This window comes from Rhineura floridana, chromosome 2 (assembly GCF_030035675.1).
Source record: "Rhineura floridana isolate rRhiFlo1 chromosome 2, rRhiFlo1.hap2, whole genome shotgun sequence".
In the NCBI taxonomy this organism is placed as follows: domain Eukaryota; kingdom Metazoa; phylum Chordata; class Lepidosauria; order Squamata; family Rhineuridae; genus Rhineura; species Rhineura floridana.
The window spans coordinates 94,275,326-94,298,125 of NC_084481.1; the positions used below are offsets into that span (position 1 = coordinate 94,275,326).

Consider the following 22,800-nt stretch of genomic DNA (forward strand, 5'->3'; position numbering starts at 1 on the left):
TGAAACCCTGGCGAGCTGCTGCCAGTCAGTGTAGACATACTAAACTAGATGGACCAATGGTCTGACACAATATAAGGCAGCTTCCTATGTTCCTGTGGCTCACAGTAAAAGGTGGGGTTACACCACTATGCTAAAATGGGGGAGGGAGCCACTGTATTACACAGACGCAGAGGTGTAGTTGTTCATCTGCTCTGATTTCTAGGCAAGAATATCTTAAGTTTGACTTATTCATACAGCAGGTAGCAGATTGTGCCACTATCACAGTAATAGAATGTCAGTATAGCACTTTTCCCTATAAAGGTGTGTAGCTGCCATTCAGCTGAACGATGGGGGAAAAAATAAACTGTTGAGGCAGAAGACCTGATATATGTAGATTGTGGAAGCAGGGAGACACAAGCCCTGTTTATGGAAAAAGTCTCAGCATTCATACATAATGGCAGGAGATGGCAAATTCCACCACCAGCTTCTGTTGAGCCCCAGTTCCCCCAGGTGGATCAGGGAGAGGTATCAGAGGAGGAGGTTTTCAAGGACATTGAGGGAGGGAGAGATGCTGACAGCCTGCAAGTTCCCACGGACAGGCCTCCTGTCGACGCGGATCCTGCTCCAACTGCAGGCACTGCAACAGAGACGTTGGCAAGTGATCTGGTGTGCTCGCCAACTCCCCCTCCCAGGATTCCCTGCCTGGCACTTCAAATGCTTCCCTGCCAACCTGCCCCCCGCCCCCCAAGGTTGAACCGGCACCTAGCGAGCCTTTGCTGTCAGATGAGCAGATGGAGGCTTGCTCCCTTTCGCCCCACGCGAGATGACGTGAGAAGTGGGACAGTCAGAAGGTGGTACTTCGCAGGAGCCAGAGAATACGGGCTAAGACCTTCCCTATTTAAGGCAGCGCCCCCCTAGTTGGGGTGCTGAGTCAACTTACTCCATACACTGCAGAGAATGTCTAGTTAGCTTAGTTAGGGTCATTAGTGAGTCAGCATGGTTAGGTCTATAAAGCGCACTGCTTTTGATGTAACAGTTACTCTAATAAAACAAGAATTACTTCCAGTCTCGCCTCTGTCTCGTGTCTCTGGGCAGACACTCTGGGCAGGACAGCTGAATATGTGTGAATCAGCCCTCAGACTTTATTGTTGAAAGATAGGCTGTTTTGTTAGGCAACTACAGGAAGCAGGAGAGCATATGGTTTAAATCCTGCTATGATTGGTTGCAGGGAACACGCGTGTGGCTGCAGGAGCAAGACCGGTTGCAGCCCTGTACTGTTGGCCCTTGTGTTGATGGCTCCGTGCGCTTCACTTCAGACTATGGTGAGGTAAGTGAAATGGAAGCAAATGATTTTGATGAAGAAACCCGTTCTGGATAATTCCCCTGCATGCTTGGGCTAAATAAAAACTGGCTGTTCAGGAGACTCTTCTGTGACTATAATATGCAGCACCTTGAGATTGTCTAGTGTTACAGAGGGAAAACCTTCTTTGCATTCCTTCTTGAGTGGCTTTGGCAAGTACGTTTTTCTTAAGGCTTTGTCCTCCTTTTTTAAGACTTGTAAATTGGTTTTTTCTTGAATTATTGCTCTGCTTGTTGTCATTGCAACAGAGCTACAAAGCACATAGCTGCCTGGGAAAGGCAGCTGCAAGCCAAATAGACTGGGGCATTTGAAGTAGCAGTATGCAAGCAATTCACACTTTTATTTTTGAAATTGGCTAGGTCTGAAATTGGTGATAATCCCTGTAGTGATGTTGGGGAATCAGTACACTTCTAGCTCCCCTAGGCAAATCCTTCTTTCTCCTGTAATCTGTTTGGTTTATATAAGGAAAGGAGGTATGCATCCTTCTCAGAAACTCCTTTAGCACGTGGACAAGATGACTTTATGCATATCAGTTATTTTTTAACCACCATTATGGAGTCTTAGGCCACATTCACACCAGACATTTATTCCACTATTATTCCACTTTCAAGAGTCGTGGCTTCCCCCAAAGAATCATAGAAAGTGTAGTTTGTAAAGGGTGCTGAGAGTTGTTAGAAGACCCCTATTCTCCTCACAGAGCTACAATTTGCTATAGTGGTTTAACAGTCATTTCCTCTTTCCAGAAAATTCTTGAGAATTGTACCTCTGTGAGGGGAACAAGAGTCTTCTAACAGCTTTCAGCACCTTTCACAAATTATACTTCCCAGGATTCTTTGAGGGAAGCCATGACTGTTTAAACTGGAATAATAGTGGAATAAATGTCTGGTGTGAATGTGGCCTCAGTTGGGGCTTATTAAAGGGTGGGAGAAGAGTGGGTTTTCTTCTAATGTATTAGCAATTGTGAGTGCAGAATAAAATATTGTAGGCAGAATGACTTTGTATCCCAATTTCCCTTCTGAGACCCACTTCACACGCTACATTTTTAAGCATATTTCTGAAAGTGCAAAGTGAGCATTCAAGGAACTCATCTGTACAAATATGTGTACTCTTGTAAAGCACAGTGAGTACCTTCTGTTCCCTGCTAGGTATACACCTAGTGGTGCACCCAGGTTTGCCTCTGTGTAACGTATGAAATGGCCCTGAGTATTCTTTCCTCCTCCCCAGTCCTACTTGTTATAAAGATACTAGGTTATATCCCATTAAAATGAATGGACCTAAGTTAGTCCACTAATATCAGTGTGTCTACTCTGAGTATGACTAACACTGGATACAACCCCTTGTTTGCTTATCTTGCGTAAGAGCCAAACTAAACATGGTGGTGTTGTTATATGCCTTCAAGTCGATTACGCCTTATGGTGACCCTATGAATCAGTGATCTCCAATAGCATAAACCACCTTGTTCAGGTCTGTGGCTTCCATTATGGAATCAATCCATCTCTTGTTTGGTCTTCCTCTTTTTCTACTCCCTTCTGTTTTCCCCAGCATTATTGTCTTTTCTAGTGAATCATGTCTTCTCATGATGTGTCCAAAGTATAATCTCAGTTTCATCATTTTATCTTCTAGTGATAGTTCTGTTTTGATTTGTTCTCCCAATTATTTGTCTTTTTCGCAGTCCATGGTATGTGCAAAGCAGTCCTCCAACACCACATTTCAAATGAGTTGATTTTTCTCTTATCCGCTTTTTTCACTGTCCAACTTTCACATCCGTACATAAAGATCGGGAATACCATGGTCTGAATGATCCTGACTTTAGTGTTCAGTGATACATCTTTGCATTTGAGGACCTTTTTCTCTCACAGCTGCCCTCCTCAGTCCTAGCCTTCTTCGGATTTCTTGACTATTGTCTCCATTTTGGTTAATGACTGTGTCAAGATATTAATAATCCTTGACAAGTTCAATGTCCTCGTTGTCAACTTTAAAGTTACATAAATCTTCTATTGTCATTATTTTAGTCGTCTTGACTTTCAGTGGTAGTTCTGCTTTTGTGCTTTCCTCTTTAACTTTCATCAGCATTCATTTCAAATCATTACTGGCTTCTGCTACTAGTATGGTATCATTTGCATATCTTAAATTATTGATATTTCTCCCTCCAATTTTCACACCTCCTTCATCTTGGTCCAATCCCACTTTCCGTATGATCTGTATATAGATTCAACAAATAGGGTGATAAAATACACCCGTCTCACATCCTTTCTTATTGGGAACCAATCGGTTTCTCCATGTTCTGTCGTTTCAGTAGCCTAGATAAATGGAGTTTAGTAGCCAGTTACATAAGAATATCCCAACTGGAGTGGAACATTTGCTGTTATAATGTGTGAAAGAGGCTACACACATGTTATACTAACACAGGATAGTTCTTTGGGTGTAAATGAAAGATCCATTTAACAATAGTATTATGCATTTCTCTAAAGTTCAGAGTATTTTTAGATATGTATAATTCAGAATGCAGGTAAATTGTATAGGTTTTTTTAATGCACCTTATTGTAGAAGCTACTGCTTGTGCAAAATGCGGCAGCGAGACTGTTCACTGGGGCAGGGTATTGTCAACATGTCACCCTGCTGCTGAAAGAGTTGCACTGGCTGCCCATTAGCTACTGGGCCAAGTTCAAGGTTATAGTTTTGGTGTACAAAGCCCTATGCAGCTTGGGACCAGGATACCTGAAAGATCGTCTTATTCCTTATATACCCAGTCGATCACTGTGCTCTGCAGGTGAAGGCCTCCTGTAGATACCATCTTATCAGGAGGTCCTTTCTGCACAACATAGGAAATGGAGCTTTAGTGTAGTGGCACCTACCCTTTGGAATTCCCTCCCCTTAAATATTAGACAGGCGTCATCTCTGTTATCTTTTCGGCGCCTACTGAAAACCTTCCTCTTTCAACAAGCCTTTTAAGTAGAGACCTTATCCCAGTCTGCGTCTGTGTTGGAATTGGGTTTTAATATGTTTTGAAACCTTTTTTTAAAAAAGTTTTAAAACCCTTTTTAAAAAAGATGTTTATTAAAGCTTTTAAAAAATGTTTCAATAGATGTTTTGTTTTAATGTATTTTAGGGTCTGTTTTTATGATGTTTTAAAGTGTTTTTAGTGCTTTTGTTTGCCACCTTGGGCTCCTACTGGGAGAAAGCATGGGATATAAATTAAATAAATGAATACATAATAATATATCAGTGGGGCAGACCCATTGCAAGATGTGTGTCTGCCATTGTCGCATCTTGTTCACCCCAAAGGCACAGAAGAGAGTCATCTAGACCTGCCAGGAGTTATAGATCCTAATACCTTGCAGCATTTGTTTACATGCAGCCTTTTTCACTTCTCTCCAGGTATTCTGCTACCCATGGGCCTCTGTACCCAGAGAGAAGATCCTGCCAATGCATCAGTTGAGTATGGAAGGGGTGGAGGACATGTCCCTGCTGGGGGACCTGCATGAGGCTGCCATCTTGCTCAATCTACACCAACGCTACCAGCAGGACCACATCTATGTGAGTCAGCTAAGCAGATAGATACTTTGCTAGTTCACCAACAGGCTGCCATACCAGAAGCAACCTGAAAAGAAAGCTCATCTGCACAACCCTTACGCATCCACTCACCCACCAGTCCTGGATATGTAGATCTCTTATCCATTGGACAGGAGGCATGTCTCCTTGTGGTTGCGCTTGGGCTAAATCTAGTTAGTGTTCCTGGGTTGCTTTGCACACATTTGGACCACAGGTTCAGAAGGCTTAGGATTAGAGGCCCTTTGGGAGTTTTGGACAGTTTTTGAGCATAAGGCATGGGTAAGGCCTTGTCCACACATGCAGCAGAATTGGGTGGCGGCAGAATGGACTACATCATTTCAGACTTCAAGTGAAGGGTGCCATTTTGTAATGTTCCCAAGCTAAAAAGCAAAACAAAAACAGCCTGTAAGTTGTTTTTTAAAAAACCAAAACAAAACACTTTAGCATACCTGAGAGAGAGTTTCCATCCCTGCCTGCTCCTGGATACTAGTTTTCTATTTGCAGGGAACATTATTACAAAAATGAGAGTTGAAAAATGCTATCCCCTTCCTGCATTCCAAGATGACACAGTCCATTTTACCATTTCACATCTCTGCTGCCTCATTCCTACCCCATTCTTCTGCATGTCTAGACTAGACCTGAGTGTCCAGGAGGTCTGCATAGATACTGAGCTGCCACAGATTAGAAGCGTAGTAATGTCTGCTGTGAGGGGTCGACTCTCCTTGAAAGAGGATTCTCACCATCTAGCACTTGAAGCTCTAGGTGTTTCTTCTGAGCAGGTTTCTTAGACTGAAGGATGGCTGTGTGCACCAGAGATAGCAAATGTCCTCTTTCATCCTGCTTCAGGAGCTGTGTAGGGGAGGCAAAGAAGGCAAAGGACGTGATGTCAGTTACCGTGTTTGCAAGAAGGGACCTAGGCATGCTCCTTCCTCTTTCTTACCTGTGCGCAAGCATCTTCAAATTCTAATATTGAAATGTGGATCTCAGACTGTGTTGCATAGCAACAGTTACTAAGGCAACAGGCCGTATGCATCTTGTATTCCAGTAAATGAAAAATTAAGTGACCCGATTTCTGGGAAGCATCTTTTCCATTTTGGGCAGACAAGGAAGTTACAAAGTCTGTTTTGCATAGTAATGAATCTTTGCTGTTTAGTGACAACATGCTTCTCTTTCTACTCTCTGGGCCCAGGTCTATCTCCATTCCACAGCCTCTCAATCTCTCCCTGGCCAGACCTTACAATCTAACATTACTCTTTTGAACATCCCTTTGACAACTGCCTGCTCTCAGTTCCTCAGTCCGCTGCTTCCTCCCCCTCCTCTTTTTGCTGTAAGGGAAAGAGAATAATAATGATAATCATTAGTATTTACATAATTTTTTAAGTGTTCAGAGAGCATTTTACATATATTGTCTCAGGGCCATACTAGAACTTGTAAGAGTGATGGCGCTGTGGTTGCTCCATGTCTCTGTTCTCTGTTTCTTGTAGAGTCTCATACAAACAACGTGTGACATGATGTCATTGCATTGCACATTTTCCCATCTCTGTGAGGCAATGATGTGAGGTGGGGGTGGGGATGGACACACTGTACAATGATATCCCCTCACACGTGGTTTTTGTTGGATGCTCCAAGAAGGAGAGGGTGTGAAGAGACTCAGAAGCAGTAGCTCAAGATTCTTTTATAAAATCCAGTTTCAGTAACCCTGTGACAAGCCTGTATGTTCAGTGTTGTTATCCCCATTTTGCAGATAGTGGGCTGAGAGAAGAATTAGGCAGAAGGATGTATGCCTGTGGAGACATTTTTATAAATCCCAGGAGGTGTGTGAAGATTTATTGTGAAAGACAGTAAGTCGTGATGCATTTCAGACCACAATCCTTCCTTGGGCCAAAAGAGATTACAGAAAATTAAACTGATTTTTTTTCTTTTAAAAATACTGTCTAATTTGCTATAATCCCTTTTTCCTTAAAGAAGGGCTATAGTCAGGAATGTGAAAGATCTACTGGCTGTGACAAGCTGCAGTGCGCTTTGGACTTGTGCACTCCCCCTCTCTCCTCCAGCATGGCCATGAGGAGGAAACTGGAAGCTTTTGCGTCTGATTTTGATTAACCACAGTTTTAGTGTGTCATCCAAACCCTGTGGTTAACTATGGTTTGTTGAAACAGGCCAGCTTCTTAAACTATGGTTTGAACTTGGGTTTCAAACAAACCATAGTTAAGATGAACCACACTTTGCTAGGTTCAGATATCACGAAAGCCTGAACTTACTAAACTAGAATTGAAAGTTCCAGAACTCCTCCTTGTAGTAGAGGAGGAAGGGAAGGGTGTGCAAGTGAGAAACTAGGCTATAGTTTAATGTGACATCTGAACTGGGTCAGTGTCTCGCAATAAAGTTTTCAGCACTTCTAGAATTTGTTGTTCTCTGCTGTTCAGAGGAAGTATGCTCAAGTACACTCTGTTACTTTAGAAAATCACTAGTGATGAGCCAGCTTCCTCAAAGCCTTCTTCCCAATCCCAGGAAGGAATTTGGGGCCCTAAAATCAGAGGGGGAGATTCTTGCTCTACCCTGGTAGGCCTCAATGAAACTTCAGGTAAAAACAGACCATTCAGTACTCCTCACATGTACCTCACTCCATTAAAAAGCTAGTAAAATTTCTCTGCCGCCAAAGGTCCCCTAGCGAGATTCTTCCTGAATTTCTTTTGACTATTAGACAAACTGTTCTAATCTCCAACCTGCATGTTGTAGAATGGGTAGTTTAATTTGTTCTTTTTCTTAATGATATCCTGTCTCCTCACTTCTCCCTCTACATTAATACATGCCTCCTGCCCCACTTAGCTTCCTCTTTTTCTTTTTTGGCTGGGCTGAAGAAGCCTGATCCTTTTTAAGCCTTCTCTCAAGACCTGGTCTCCATTTAAAACCATTGATTCCTGTCTTGTGAATGATGGATCCTCTCCACCCTCTGCATAATAGCCTTTGGTGTTCCTCATCCTCTCCAGAAGAATATCAATGAGCCCCAAGTGGTTCTAGGGGCCAAACTACATGTTAACGTGGGACATCTGTGATTGCCCACCACCACCATGCCACAAGGCTGCTTTTTGTCCCACTAGAGGGAAAGAAATACAGGTACCTCTCATGTATTTTCTTCCCATGGAGCAAAAAGCAAACAGGGGAGAAGATTTTTGATAGGGAAAGGATTGAACATCCCCTCCCCCAATACAGCCCCCGTGGCTGCATTACAAGAAAAATCACCAAATGTGACATATCCATTTGTGTCCCTTCCACATGTATTTACTTGTAGGTGCATTCTGTCCCATTTCCACATTAATTTGAGATTAGCTCATACAGGAATTTGCAAGGGTCCAATTCCAAAAGCATCCCTACCACAGGGTAAGTCTGGCTTCCTCCTGGCTTCACAATTTGAATGACAAATGTACATGCCAATAGTCTGAATGGTGGTTCAGTCATTGGCTTTGCTCCTCCCTCTGTGCTTCAGGTGGGCTTCCTCTGCCTGCCTTTCTCTTTTGTTTCCTTATTAATAATAAAAAAGCAGAAACGTTTTTAATGCAATACCCCTCCAGGCATTTTGTGGAGGGGCTTCTTGGTGACATCCCAAGCACCAGCTAATCAGACACATCTAGAATAACTGATGCAGAGCTGCTTCCCCCCCCCCTTTCCAAGAGTCAGACCCTGGAGAGGAAAAGTATATTTGAGTTGAATGCAATAAGGAATGCTTCCAAATTAGTCCCACTACTCTAAACATTGTTACTTTTACCTTCATCTGGAATTAAACAACTGCATTGCTGGTCCACCAAATAACCTGAGAACTCTATACAATGTTGAGATCATCTAGACTAGAGAAACAAGCCCCTTTCATTTTAATTGTCTGAATTGCCCCAATGAGAATAAGATGGTTATAAGAGCTGACAAACACCAGACACATTTCCCTTTTGCTCCACTAATTATGTTGTCAGCATGATTATTTTTTTTAAAAAATGCCATTAATAGTGTTCCTGGGATTTTCTTGGAAATTGTCTAGGCCTCGAGAAGGAATCCCATGTATACTTTCTGTTTCTTCCATGATAACTCAGATTTTTTATTTGTTCTTCCTCTCCCCTGATGTGCCAGGCTCCAGGGTACTGGGAAATCAGTGTTCACCTGTCCTTCCTCGGTGCCACTCCATTTGTGATCGTTGGTCTTGCAAGATCTCTGCTTGGCTTTCTTTTTGAAGGCTTTTTGGGCAGCACATTCATAAGATAGTGATTCATGTAGATATCTGGAAGAAGGTGATTGAAACAAATCACCTTGCATTATCGGATTGAATTTTGTTTTATAAACATGTCCTTTTGTATGTTTCTCCATATTGTAAAGGCCGTTGACTAAAAACAATAACAAAGAAGAACTAGTGTGCAGTACCTTGCATGTGGTGTATGAGAGCACTCTGATTTAATGGTTCAAAGCCAAGAGTGAGGTGGAGTGTTGCCCTCTTGTGGCAAATGGTGGCTCTTACAGAAGCACGCAATAAACATTTATAGACTTGGTCCCCAGTAGGGTCATTAAGACTGCTTGTGTATTTTGATGTTCTTCCCCTTCTTCTGCAGACAAACATTGGTTCCATCCTGGTCTCTGTGAATCCCTACAAGCCCATCGCTGGCCTGTATGATGCTGCTGCCATTGATCTGTACCGACAGCATTGCCTGGGTGAGCTGCCACCCCACATCTTTGCCACAGCCAGCGAGTGCTACAGCTGCCTGTGGAGGCGCCATGACAGTCAGTGTGTCCTCATCAGGTGAGGGAGGCATCAACAAAGGAAGTACTTTTTTCACACAACCTATAGTTAACATAAAATGCCTGTCAGTAGATGTATTGATGGCCACCAACTTGGATGGTTTTAAAAGAGAATTAGCCTTATCCTCCATGAATTTGTCTATCGGTGGCTTCTAGGAATGGGTGAGAATTTCGATTCAGTTTGTATTTCAAGCAGAATTTATCAAGTTCGCACTTTCTGAAACAATATGAGAACCAAAACACAGCCATCCTTTGAAATTTGCATTTATTAGGATTTTGGTATGCAGTTCGCCAACTAAACAATATTTGCAAAAATGCATATATTAGGGGCATAAAATGAATATATGAGTGAAAATAACATGCAAAAAAGCATGGTATGAGAAATGGCTTGCAGAAATGTGTACCTTTGTCAAAACTGCCTACAAAAATGTGTTTATTTGGAGAAATTCACACTAAAATGGTGGAGAATTTTCATGAGGATTTTTTTCCAAAAAAAAAATTAAGATTGCTGCAGAAATGTAGAGGACTGAATTTAACATTAGAAAAGTGAGAAACTGGGAGAACCAAAATTGACAGAACTTTCCATCCCTAGCGGCTTCTAGCCATGATGGTTATGTTTTCCCTCCATTGTTGGAGATGGTATGCCTCTGAATACCAGTTGCTGAAGATCATGAGCAAGAGAGGGTTACTGTGCTCATGTCCTGATTTTGGGCTTCCCGTGGGTATTTGATTGGCCACAGTGAGAATCAGGATGCTGGACTAGATGGGCCTTTGGCCTGATCCAGCAGGGCTCTCCTTGCATTCTTATGTTCACTGCAGTAAACAATTCCCCGACCATTAGCCCTGCTCCCTCTTACCAGGGGCACTGCATGCCCATTCCAGAGCCATTGCCATTGAGATTGGCATTTCCTTTGGCTGGTCCTGTACCCTGAGTAGGTTGTTTTGGCTGTTGGTTAACAGTGGAGAAAGTGGAGCTGGAAAGACGGAGAGCACCAAATTGCTGCTGAAGTTCCTGTCAGCCATTAGCCAGACCTCACTGGGTTGTCCTGCATCAGAGAAGAGCACGCATGTGGAGGAGGCCATCATGGAGAGCAGGTACAAGCCCACAGCACAGGGCTGGCATGAGTGTGTGGTTTGGAGGTTTCACGTCTCAGGGGAGCCACATCATGTGCAGGTGGTGCACTGCAGCTTCCCAACTATCTCTCTTGTAGTCATAATCTGGAGCTTCCTTTCTTAGCTAAGTGCTATATTGCATAGGTACTGTCCCGAAGAAGTCCAGGTTCCTTATCCCACTCAGCAGGGGGAATTCATTTGCATGGATTGTGCAGGCATCCCTGGCTTCTTCCAGGTGCCCTTTCAGCTGCAGAAGTATGGAAAGAGCAGACCCTAAAAGAGAACTCTTCGGTTATAACGCCAGAAATCAGCTGTCTCTGTTCCAATTATGAGAGCTGGGTGGTGTTTTGAGCCGGTGTGTGCCATGCTCATTTGGGATGCCTGTTCCTCAATCCATTTTTCCAGGTGTTCTATATATAAAAGTGGGACTGCTTCGTGCACTAAGAAAAGGTGGCTTGTGCAACATGTAAAATCTGTGCTAATTAAGAATATTTGCATATATTTGTTTGATCGTGCTTTTGCTAGTCAGGGGGAAGGGCAGGTTGCAGTATATACAGAATTCTGAGATTTCATCCGACATTGTTTTTAATTGTTTTTTTATTATCGATCATCAGCATAGACATAATGGCATTGCTCAATACACTTTCAAGTCTATTGTTGCAGCCCTAATTGCTAGAAACTTGAAGGGTTGTGTTTTGGAGGGTGTTTGTTTTTTAAAAGAGAGTGCAGGTTCTCAAGTTTTGAACAGCTTCAACAATTCCGGACTTATGCATGGAATTACCAAATGGTCATCGTCTTATCGTAATATGCATCCCCAAAATCATTACTAATTTCCTTCTTCCTTCTTTCCTAGCCCAATATTGGAAGCTTTTGGAAATGCCAAGACAGTCTACAACAACAATTCTAGCCGCTTTGGCAAGTTCATCCAGCTGCACTTTTCCCAACATGGGCATATCCAGGGTGGGAGAGTCACTGACTGTATCCTTTCTTGGGGGGTTAATTTTAGCCCTGATGACCATTGCACACACCCAAGGACTGCTGGGGCCAAAAGGAGCTAGTGAGCTGGTTATGTCTCCACCGCTGATTTAGCTGAGGATAACCATGTCACGCAAAGGGGACCCTCCTCCCCAGTCTCGGTCTCATTCCTGATTCTCTGTTGAGTTTTCTGTTGCAGCAAAGTGTAGCTCTTTAACCCTACAAAATCCAGGAACAAAAAAAATCTTGATCCGTATTATTGGGGGACAGCAATGTTGCTGAGTCTTTGCAGCCATATTCCTTTCTATGTTGTTCAGAGATTCTTTGCTAGACATTGGAGAGTCTTTCTAGGGGTCACCTTATTGTTACTTCCTCCTTAACTTGTTGCTCAGATTTATTAGAGAAGGTGAGTAAAGCTTACTTTTGCCTTGCCCCTCTTTGTTGCCCCCCCCAAATATCCAGATGATATGGAGATGATATAAAGACAGCAACTGGGTGAAGATGGCTGCTTCTGATTGGGGGCATACAGTCTTGGCACCTTAAGCGTCCTGCTCAACAGAAACTAGGCTACGTCCACACCCCACTGGGCTGTCTCCCTTTTTTTTGTTTCATTTCACTATAGGCATTCATCAGCTCAAAAATAATCATGCATTTCCCAAAGTACATATGGTTTCTTATCCTGGAACTGCATGTTTGATGCCTTCATGCTGTTAATAAATGCTCGATTTTGTGCAATTGCATCAGCACTAATGGACCCATGCACAGTACCAGTACATTTTATACAGTGCTGAAAAGGGAGGTGGGATGCTGATTTGATTTGCTAGGGACTTTGAACAGCCAGATTCTGAGACTGTGAAGCAGCCAAATGAGCAAGATGTCTAGGTGAAAGAGTGCATGGGTAAAATGGTGCCAAATTCATCAAAAAGGCAAAAAAGAGAGGCTCCAGTAATGGAGCAGTGGGTAGAAAATAGCAGCGAAGAAGGACAGTGCAAGACTTCAGTCCTCACCAGTCACCAATCACACAAGAATACTTTTAATGATATAATTTGGCACTTGGAAATGGAGTGCGAACAGTGACTGGTCATGTGTTGTAGTGTGGACAGCACTCATTCTTGCATGTGCATCAGGAAGAACTGCATGAAAAACTGCTTGTGTGAACACACTCCTGGATTCTTTTCAGGTTGTTGGGATAGTGGATGTGGTGTTAAGCACAGGTGGTTTTCTTCCTTCAGTGCAGAATGCACAAAATTCGGCACAGCTTGTTGTTGGGAGCCTTGCTAGTTTTGTGTGGGTTTGGTGTCACTTGCCTTCCATTCTTCTTTGTTTCAGAACAGAGTTGTTCACCAGAACCCAGGAGAACGTAATTATCATATCTTCTATGCCTTGTTAGCTGGTGTCAGCAGGGAACAAAAAGGTAATGGGATTTCCCAAAGTTGCTTCTCTGTGAGAATAGCGCTCTCTTATAGGAGGGAGAATGGCTCAGAGGGCCGGCTAGTTCTCCAGGATTCAGAGGAACAAAGATTCAGAATTATAGGGACAAAGATCTTCTCTAGAGGTGGGGAATGTTTTTTTCAGCCAAAGGGCTTCATTCCCTCCCGGGCAACCTTTCTGAGGGTCACATGCCATTGGTGGATAGGGTTAGAAGCAAAAGTGGGTGGAGCAACAAACATGAATTTTACAGTAAGCTAGTTTCTACGCATACTCGTACCTCCCTCTCTATTCTCCATCCAGGCAAGCAAGAGGCATTATCAGAGTTCAAGGACACATTCCAGCCAGGCAAAAACACTCAGAGGGCCAGTGAGGGGTGTGGCCTGAGGAGAGTGCTAAGGGCCAGATAGAGAGGCCTGGAGGGCTGCATTCGGCCCCCAGGTCTGAGGTTCCTCCACCCTTGGTCTCTACATACTAAGGGTGGAATTATGAGCCCAGAATTCCAGACTTGAGAATGGCATTGCTCCTACAACTGCAACATAAGACGTATTGTATTAGACGATGTATTAGATCATGTATTTCCTGCACCTCACTCTGACTGGGTAATCCTGGTTATTCTCCTAGGGTCCTTCTTTGGGCCTTGCTCATCCCTTGATGAATATAGGGCACTGCAAATATGAGATCGAAATGGGTGTTAAGGGAATGGTCCATAAAAAATCAGCATTGGAGATGCATCTCAGATCGTCCTCAATCTATTATCTGCTTGGGCTGTTTTTTTATCAAACAGCCTTTATTTCTGATGCAGAGGCATTGTTTAAGAGGGAAAAGGTGTAGCTGCTGATACAGAGACCAGCCTGCGGTATCCACTTAACAAATAAAACTTTTATCAGGATCCCAGTGAGCCTGGACAGGGACACAGAGGAGCTGGACTGAATATCCCTTCCTTCAGATTCTAGCAAATGGAGATTCCTCTATAGTGCTCCTGCAACTGGTCCTCTCTAGTTGCTTCAGGTGGCGTGTGACTGGCTCTAAATTGTATTTGGCCTAACTCTGCTGTAAGGTGTTGAAGTTTTTGCTTGCCTCAAGCCTTAAGTTGCTTGGGAACAAATGGGGGCATTTTTACATCTAATGATTGAAACATGCAGTGCAGTTTCTATCATGATGGCAGCCAGCACAGAGCATTCTGAGCCACACATGGACTGCAATGCAGGCACCTGGGAATTCCCCCTTTACACACTAGAACTCATTTCAGATTGGTGGACAGGGCGTTTGCAGCGGCATCCAGGAACATACTTACCTTTGGAATAAGACACAGATAACTGATAGATGTGGTACCTTCACACACTTCAGTAGTCCTTGGATTGGAGAAGGGGAGATTTCTTGGTGAAGGGGGAACCAGGAAGGCATCTATTTTGCAGAACTGCTGCTGTATTTACTAATGTGCTAATACCTAGGTTTAGAAGTCTTCTGCAATTAGCTGCCCGGGAATTTGGTACTTAGATTTATTTATTTTTATTTATTAATTCTATTTCTATGCCGCCGTTTGGCCAAAAGGCCCTCAAGGCGGCTCACAAGGTTGTGGCTCTGCAGGACACTACGGCTACTTGTTTCCCTGGCACTCCTCCAAAAAGCTCCTTAGAATGGTGCAAGTTAATTCCCTCCCATTGGAAGGGCAAAACAACAACAAAACAAAAGAGAATAAACTACCAACCCCACCACTTCCTGCCCTGCTTGCCCCAGATCTCTGCCAGCATTTTGAATGTCAGGGGCAAACTAGACATTACAACCCACCTCCCAGCAAGAAGAGTCTTGAGAGGCTGTAATTTTGAGCAGAGGAGCAGCAAAAAGAGGGTATGCTTAAACCCATTAACACACTTAGCATTTTTTGACTCAAAATCACGTGTGTGCGTGGACACGCACACACACCAGGTTTGCTGCTTTCACCACAGGTTGGGCACTGTGGGAAGCAGGACACTGTACTAGATAGTCCTTTAGTCTGCTCCAGCAGGGCTGTTACGTTTTTACCCTATGTGTTAATTACCCCTTCACCTGCAGTTCAAAACTGTAAGCTGCCAGGGGGCTATTTTTCATTAAAAAAAATCTTAACAAGGCCTTATTACATGCATTTGCAAGTAACCTATTATTGCCCCCTCCCCACACGTTAGGGTTTTCATTTGCCCAGGGGGAGCTCTGTCATCCTCCTCTTTTACTCACTATTTCAAACCACATTGGATACCCACCTGTATGCACCACAGACAAGGCGGATGAAAGGCTAGTGTTGGCTCTGGATGACTTCTTCCACAGTGTATTGTCCCTGCTTTTGGGGGGAGGGGGGAGACTTTTCTGTGCTTTGGGTTGGTCCTATGATGTTGAACTGGGAGTGCTGTGTTAGCAACTCCTGAGAAGTGAGAAATTGGAAAAAGAGTTGGATGCACCCTGGGTGTCCATGGCTCATCCATCTCTCACTCTCTCCCCCCCCTCTGTTTTTGTTTGTCTCTACTTCTCTTCCCCCACCTTCCTACCCTGACCTCCAATGTGTTCGCTTCTCCTTTTGGGAGCGGCCTCCCTGAAGATGCCCTGGTCCTGCTGGAGCCCAAGAGCTATCGTTACCTAAACCAGTCTGGCTGCGTAACCAATGAGAACCTGGATGACAGTGACATGTTCAGCAAGGTCATGGTGAGTCTCCCCTTTGACTTGCAGGCAAGACTCCGCTGTGAGGAAGGTTTTTCCCTCCTCTTGAGGCGTCTGTGTTTTTTTAAAGGGAAGATGCGCCTTCTTCCTTGGATGGAGACTGAATCGCAAAATGCTCACGTGCAAGTGGATAATTTTTCACTCTTGACGGCCTGCATGTCGTGCCTGCTAATTGCCTGCTTTGTTTAATAGCAATTAGAGGGGCTGCTGAGACTATCGTAATGTCATTTGAAGACACTTCTCATTGTCTGCCTGCTATCCTTTCCCCCCCTCTTTGTTCCTTGCCGCTCTGCACTACCACACTTGCTCCCTTCACTTAAAAAACAAAAAGAGGCAGCAGCTGGAGGAAGGACGTCTGCAAAATATGGGCACTCCTTTACAAGGTAGAGGTAGGGAATTGGTGTGAAGGGATACAGTAATCATATTTATTATTTATAAAGCACTTTTGAAGCAGAGTGCTGCACAGGAGATAAAATCAAAGGCAGATTATAGAATAAGGACAAGGAAAGGGCACACTAGGAAGAGAATGGAAGAGGATTAGCTTAAGCAAAAGCCAGGAAATGCAAGCAGGTCTTCTTGTAGCTCAGGGGTAGGGAACCTGCTGGTCTCCAGATGTAGTTAGACTTCAAGTCCCATCAGCCCCATCCAGCATGGTCAATGGTCAGGGATGAAGAAAGCTGTAGTACAGCAACATCTGGAAGGCCACAGGTTTGTCACCTGTTCTTTTATCTCCAGGCAAAAAGGATGTTTAAGTACAGAGAATGAGGCACAATATGAGGTCACAGCATGTGTGGCATCCTCCTTCCTCCCATTTTATTGGCATTCCCTAGCATGGCTAGAGTGCTGTCACCTCTCCAACTTAGTTGGAGTAGAGCACATTTCTGCAAGTTATGCTGACATCACTTCTTTTCCTAATATATGAGCTAAATGAACTGAGATCAGACGTTAATGCTTCTATAGCAGTTTCACCAGCAGTAACAAACGTTCATTGGCTGACTTCAAAATATCTACCTGACAGGCTTTTGAAAGCAGTCCCAGGTTGCCAGGAATAGCTTTCAGTCTACCACATAAAGGCTTTGGCAGGGACCTTCTCTTCTTCCTTTTTGTCATTGGTCCTTTCAAGCACCAGGATAAGAAGATCCCTGCTGATTCAGGCCAAAGGCCCATCTAGTCCAGCATCCTGTTCCCACAGTGGTCAACCAGATGCCAAAGGGAAGCCCACAAGCAGGACCCGAACACAACAGTACTGTCCCCACCTGTGATTCCCAGGAACTGGTATTCTGAGGCATATTGCCTTCAGTACTAGAGGTAGTACTACACAGCCATCATGACTAGTAGCCATCGATAGCCTTGTCCTCTGTGAATTTGTCTAAACTTGTTTTAAAGCCATCCAAGTTGGTGGCCATTACTACATTTTCCACACAGCATGAGTAACTGAATCCAGGCTCACCTTATTACCCAGAGCACTGGGCATTCTTGGTTCTGTGTTCATCTGTCTATCTGAGCTGCGATAAGAACTTGAGAGTCAAAATTCCATTCCAAAGGACTGAACTAGGAGAATCCTACCGTGTTTACTCAGAATTAAGTTCCATTGAATTCAATAGGGCTTCTTCTTGGTAAATGTGTTTAGGACTTCCGCCTTAAAAAGCAAAATCCCACAGAGGGATGTGTTTGCTTGTTTGTGTGGGTAGAGGGTAGGGGCATGGTGTAACAATCCCTAGCCTGTTCCTATCTAATGGGACCAAGATCAGACCATGTATCTCTCTTATGGGGCCCGAGGATGATGGGTGACAGTGGAGAACTTAATTCCAGTGTGTTTTGACCAGGCTGCTCTTGAAGTGATGGGATTCAGTTCTGAAGAGATCAGAGACATGTTCAAGCTTTTGTCTGGCATTCTGCAACTTGGAAACATTGAATTTATGACAGCTGGAGGAGCTCAGATTACAACAAAAACTGGTAAGTGGTGGCCTCCTGTGAAGGGAGCTCCCACCTGGAAATAGCCTTCTCCTCCCTCATCATCTTGGTATATGCTGGCAGCTGGACACAACTTTGCTGCCTTTCTGCCACTGCTCACAGGACAAGATGGATACCCAGGAGCTATACAGCTTTTCTAGGAAATCGGGAAACAAGTCCCAGCCTTGTTCTTTCCAATGTGAGACATGAAAAATTTAAAACAGGTTTTGAGAGACTCTTTGTGTGTGTGCATCTGCACATACAGACACCCACAGTCCTGTGAAGCTCTTCCCTGGGGCCATGCTTCCAAATCTTAGCTGCCATGTTGGCACACGTGATTGCATGACCCAATGAATCTGCTCCCGCCTCCCATTTGCCTTTTTCACAGGCTTGGAGCAAAATTCTTATATTCTCTCATGGAGTTTTCTGGCACAGAGATAAGGAGGAAGAGGTTACATCTTGCCATAGATAGCTGTGCCCCCTTTTCGAGTTCCACAGTTACAGTACTCCTGTTATCGCCCTGCCTTGTGGTCCTGGGTCTCCAAGTGGAGTCTAAGAGCTGTTGTCACATGCCAGTAAAGTCTCTCTAGTCTAATATCCCAACCTTCGATGCTGGCTAGTACTGGTTTCCTGTCCCTTTTGAGGAGAGACCCCTCCCTTGCCCATCACTCCCATCTTCAGAAAGAGAAACAGAATCCATTATTGCAAGCATTCCTGCCAGCATTTTTACCCTCCTCTCTTCTAGTGCTGAATAATGTCAGTGAGCTGCTTGGCTTGGATGCCTTCCAGTTGTCTGAGGTGCTCACCCAGAGATCCATGTTTCTACGGGGGGAGGAGATCAGCTCTCCCCTCACTGTGGAACAGGTGAGTGAGTAGCTTGACTGCTTTGCGCTTAGTGTGGTGGCAGCACCTAGTTATGAAGGGAGCTTGTCCCTAGGTGGCAGCACTCCCATGGTTGTCAAAAGGAAACAGCCTCTGATTTGACAGTATGTTTCATACTCCCTTGGGAGGAGGGCTCCCGGAATGTGCACTGTGGCTTAGGAATTTGTGTAAGCCAGGGGCAGAGGGAAACCGTTTGCATGGAAGGGGGAGTGGGTGGATCAGCCTTGTTAAGAGATCCATTGCTGTAGATTGGGGTGGGGAAACTTTTTCAACCTTAGGACCACATTCCCTTCTGGGCAGCCTTCCGGTGGCTGCATCCCAGTAGGAGGTGGGCCCAGAGGCAAAACTGGGCAGAGCAATGAATGTGAATTTTACCTTTGCACTAATAGGCTAGTTTCTACACACACTTGCACAATCCTCTCTTATCACTCAAGCGAGAGGCATTATCAGAGTTCAAGCAACATTGCAGAAACACTGAAGAAGGGTTCACTGCAGGGCTGGTAAGGGGGTGACCTGGGGCAGAGGGGATGTGACCTGGGTAGAGTCCTGAGGGCCAGACAGAGTGGCCCAGAGGGCTGCATTAGGCCCCTGGGCCTGAGTTTTCCCATCTCTGTGGTAGAGCCTATGTAATGTGAGCTTGGAGTCTCTGGAGAAGTCAAAGTGAATAAATGGATTATGGAAAGCTCTGTCCTGCAAATGATAGCCTAGTGCACGCTCTTCAGAAGATGTGGCCGGACTGGAACCTCTCTGCTGATGTGCTCACCAAGTACTAAAATGGGCTCATTGTGGCACATTCTATCCTTTCATAAGTCTTCCTCCAAAACAACAGAGGCCTGGCTCCATTCTTTGGTCTCTGTCGGCAGTAATGGCTAATCAGAGCACCTAGCCAGGGCCATGTTTCACACTAAGCAGTATGTTTCAGCTCTTGTGCTTGTGGCGCTTCAGGCCCCAGCAAGCATCCAGAAGGGGGGGGCATGGAGTGTCTGCTTCAGGGTTTTATTACTTCAGTGGATTCTAAACAAAGAAAATGATCAAGAGCTCAGAGCTATTTTGAGGTTTGAATGAGCTCCTTGCCAGCCTTAGCCTTTTTGCCCTGAGACAGGCCCTCCAGCCTCCACTACTTCAGGTTCAGGACAAATAAACGGGCCTGCAATGCATAACTTACTAATGGAATTAATCTCCAGAGGATGTTGTGATGGCCCCTGGCATGGCTGGGTTGACATAAGTGATTGACAGATTCATGTGAGGCAGGTTTTTCAAGGGTTATAAGCCATGATAGTTAAAATGGAACTTCCATGTTCAGAAACAGTATACCTGTGATTATCAGGGGCTGGTGACAAATATTATAGGATGGCTATATCCTTTTATACCCTATTTGTCAGCTTTTCCATGGCATCTGCCTAGCCTTTGTTGGAGTGCTGGACTAGATGGCTCTTTGATTGGATCCATAAAAGACAGTCTTGTGCCCTTATTTCTGCAAGAACTGGGGCTTAAACTTTACTCATTCTAAATGACAACTGAAATGCTAAGGATGCCAAATGCTAGCTTCCTTGAGTGTACAGTGCACAAGCAGATGAGCATAATGCACAGCTCTGCTCCATGCTGAACTTTACAAAAGATATCAGGCTACTGTTGGTAGTTATGATAGCCCTTAAATACATAAGAAGATCCCTGCTGGTTCAGATCAGAGGCTCACCCAGCCCAGCATTCTGTTCCCACAGGGGTGAATCAGATGACTTGCGTCCTGCTTGTGGGCTTTCCATAAGGGCAATGGCACTCTCCACAATAGCCCTTCCTTGCTAGTTAGACTTTCTGCTGCCAAATGCCCTTTTCCCCCATCCCAGCATTCCAGGAACAGCGGCCAGCAGATGCATGAGAAGATGAGGAGATCCCAGTCAGTTTCCAGCATACAGAGAGCTCATTACTATTCCAAGCATTGACATTTTGAGCAGAAGGGGCGAAGGACAGTCAATGGAGCCTTTGATAAGAATGCACATGTCCGTGTACCCCCCCCCCGCCCCTGCTTTTGTCCTAGTCCTGGGTGTGGTGAGTCAGGCAACCATTCCTGGAGGACGTTGCAGATATGTTGAGTGACCGTGCAGTCTGGCCACTTGTGTTCTACTCCTCCCTGTCTTTGCTTCGCTAAGTGTGATTGGCTTGAGCCCAAGCTACATGCTGCAAGGAAGGTATAGCTGCCACTGACTGGCACCTTTCCACCATGTCTTTCCAGTACTGTTTAATTAAAGAGATTTGAGGTGATTGTGTCCCAGAGTTTCTTTGCCCCCTACAAGCAGCAGTCAGTGTTGCGGAGGTGGGGGCAGGGAAACTCTCAGTGTGATGATATCATATGTCTTCCTTGCCTAAATAGTACTGAGGAAATGCAGAGAAGCAGCAGCCACACATTCCTTGTAATGTGTGGTTTAGACCTTGGGCTTCCCAGAGGACAGTGGCAATTGTTGAGCCAAAGGAGAACCCGTGTGGCTCTCCTGTCTTCAGATTTATGTTTTTTTGTGAGAAGCGGAAACCCTTAGTAGTTGTGAAGCAGTTTGGAGAGAAAAAAAAGGGACTTTTTAAAGGCACCCTCCTAAAGTGATGGGAGCTTTGGGCCTAATTCTCAGAAATAGCAACCCAAGTGGGAAATCTACACCTCTCCACAGATTTCTGCCCATGGAAGACTAGCATGCCGGGGAGAAGACTAGGCTAGATCCTTTTCCCTGGCACCTAGTTTTATAAATACAGGGAGTGCTAAAAAAACCCCAAACAAATATGGAGAAGCCTCAAGCATGCAAGTCCCCCAGTTGAGAACCAGGCCTAGTTCAGCTGAATTGGAGTTTGGAGACTTGATTTGTAGCAGTCGCCATCATAGGCAATGCAGGCATCTGGATTTCAGCTGCAGTTTCTCTACTGTTCCATTCTTAAAAATTAGTTTGGAGATATTCAGTTGCCAAATCTTTGCTTCTCTGTGGGGCACCCAATAATTCGACGTGTTGTTCTCCAGCAAATTGGGCGATGCTTGATTCCCCTCCTTTTTTGCTGACAGTGATGCGTGATCAAGTGCTCTCTTCCTCCCTGTTCACCACTAGGCTGCTGACTCCAGAGACTCCCTCGCCATGGCCCTTTATTCCCAGTGCTTCTCGTGGATCATTGGCAAGATTAACTCCAAGATAAAAGGGAAGGAAAACTTCAAGTCTGTGGGAATCCTGGATATCTTTGGGTTTGAGAATTTCCAGGTTAGAAATGCATGCAGAAAATAAGCTGAGCTGATACCTGGGGGGCAAGGCAGGTGTCCCGGGTAATTCCAGTACATAGGAGCACAGGCTTTATACCAAGTCATTTGGGCAGGGAATGGAATTGTAATTGTCCCTTGAGCTCATGCTTGTAATTAGGCGCATAGGTAGCTGCCTTATACTGGGTCCGACCACTGGCCCATCTACTTCAGTCCTGTATACACTGACTAGCAGCATTTCTCCAGGCTACATGTGTGGGAGACGTTCCCAACCCTACCTGGAAATGCTGGAGATTGAACCTGGGAATTCTGCATGCAAAGCAGATGCTCGACCACTGATCTATAGCTTGTCCACAAACTTTGATAATGAAGTACTTTATTTTATTTATTTATTATTTTATTTATATCCTGCCCTTCCTCCCAGCAGAAGCCCTTTGACAATGTAGCATGTCTTGTGAGAGCGACTTAGGAAAGACCTGTAGTTTCACCGTAATAATATGAATGTATAGTAGATGTCTCTCTTTCTACATATGTTACATGGGCACACACTCCCTTGTACAGACACATTGAATTGTCTTTTTCTTTACTATTACATTTATATCCCACCAAAGAGCCTAAGGTGTCATATATGGTTCTCTACATTCCCATTTTATCCTTGCAACAACCCTGCAAGGTAGATTAGGTGGACCGGATGCAATCGGCCGAAGTTCAGTCAATGAGCTTTTTTCCTTCATGGGCATCTTGAATGTCCAATCTTGTCATTTGTGCTCTCTGGGGTGTCTGTACCACTCCTTGTACCAATTGGCCATTCTAAGACAGAGGCAGTGGCCAATGGTAATGGCAACAACAAGCTGATGCTCAG

The 22,800-nt window shown here is 44.6% G+C and overlaps 1 protein-coding gene across 1 annotated transcript in view; it reads left to right on the forward strand.

The window, feature by feature from the left end:
• Positions 1–22,800, forward strand: part of LOC133376735 (unconventional myosin-X-like) — a 117,167-nt gene that overhangs the window by 19,833 nt on the left and 74,534 nt on the right. Inside the window, exons 2-12 of the mRNA XM_061609438.1 lie at positions 1,208–1,306; positions 4,718–4,876; positions 9,484–9,671; positions 10,631–10,765; positions 11,637–11,761; positions 12,151–12,164; positions 13,088–13,172; positions 15,759–15,862; positions 17,704–17,833; positions 18,576–18,694; positions 21,796–21,942. Coding sequence (XP_061465422.1) covers positions 1,208–1,306; positions 4,718–4,876; positions 9,484–9,671; positions 10,631–10,765; positions 11,637–11,761; positions 12,151–12,164; positions 13,088–13,172; positions 15,759–15,862; positions 17,704–17,833; positions 18,576–18,694; positions 21,796–21,942 — 1,305 coding nt within the window. The remainder of the gene's footprint in view (positions 1–1,207; positions 1,307–4,717; positions 4,877–9,483; positions 9,672–10,630; positions 10,766–11,636; positions 11,762–12,150; positions 12,165–13,087; positions 13,173–15,758; positions 15,863–17,703; positions 17,834–18,575; positions 18,695–21,795; positions 21,943–22,800) is intronic.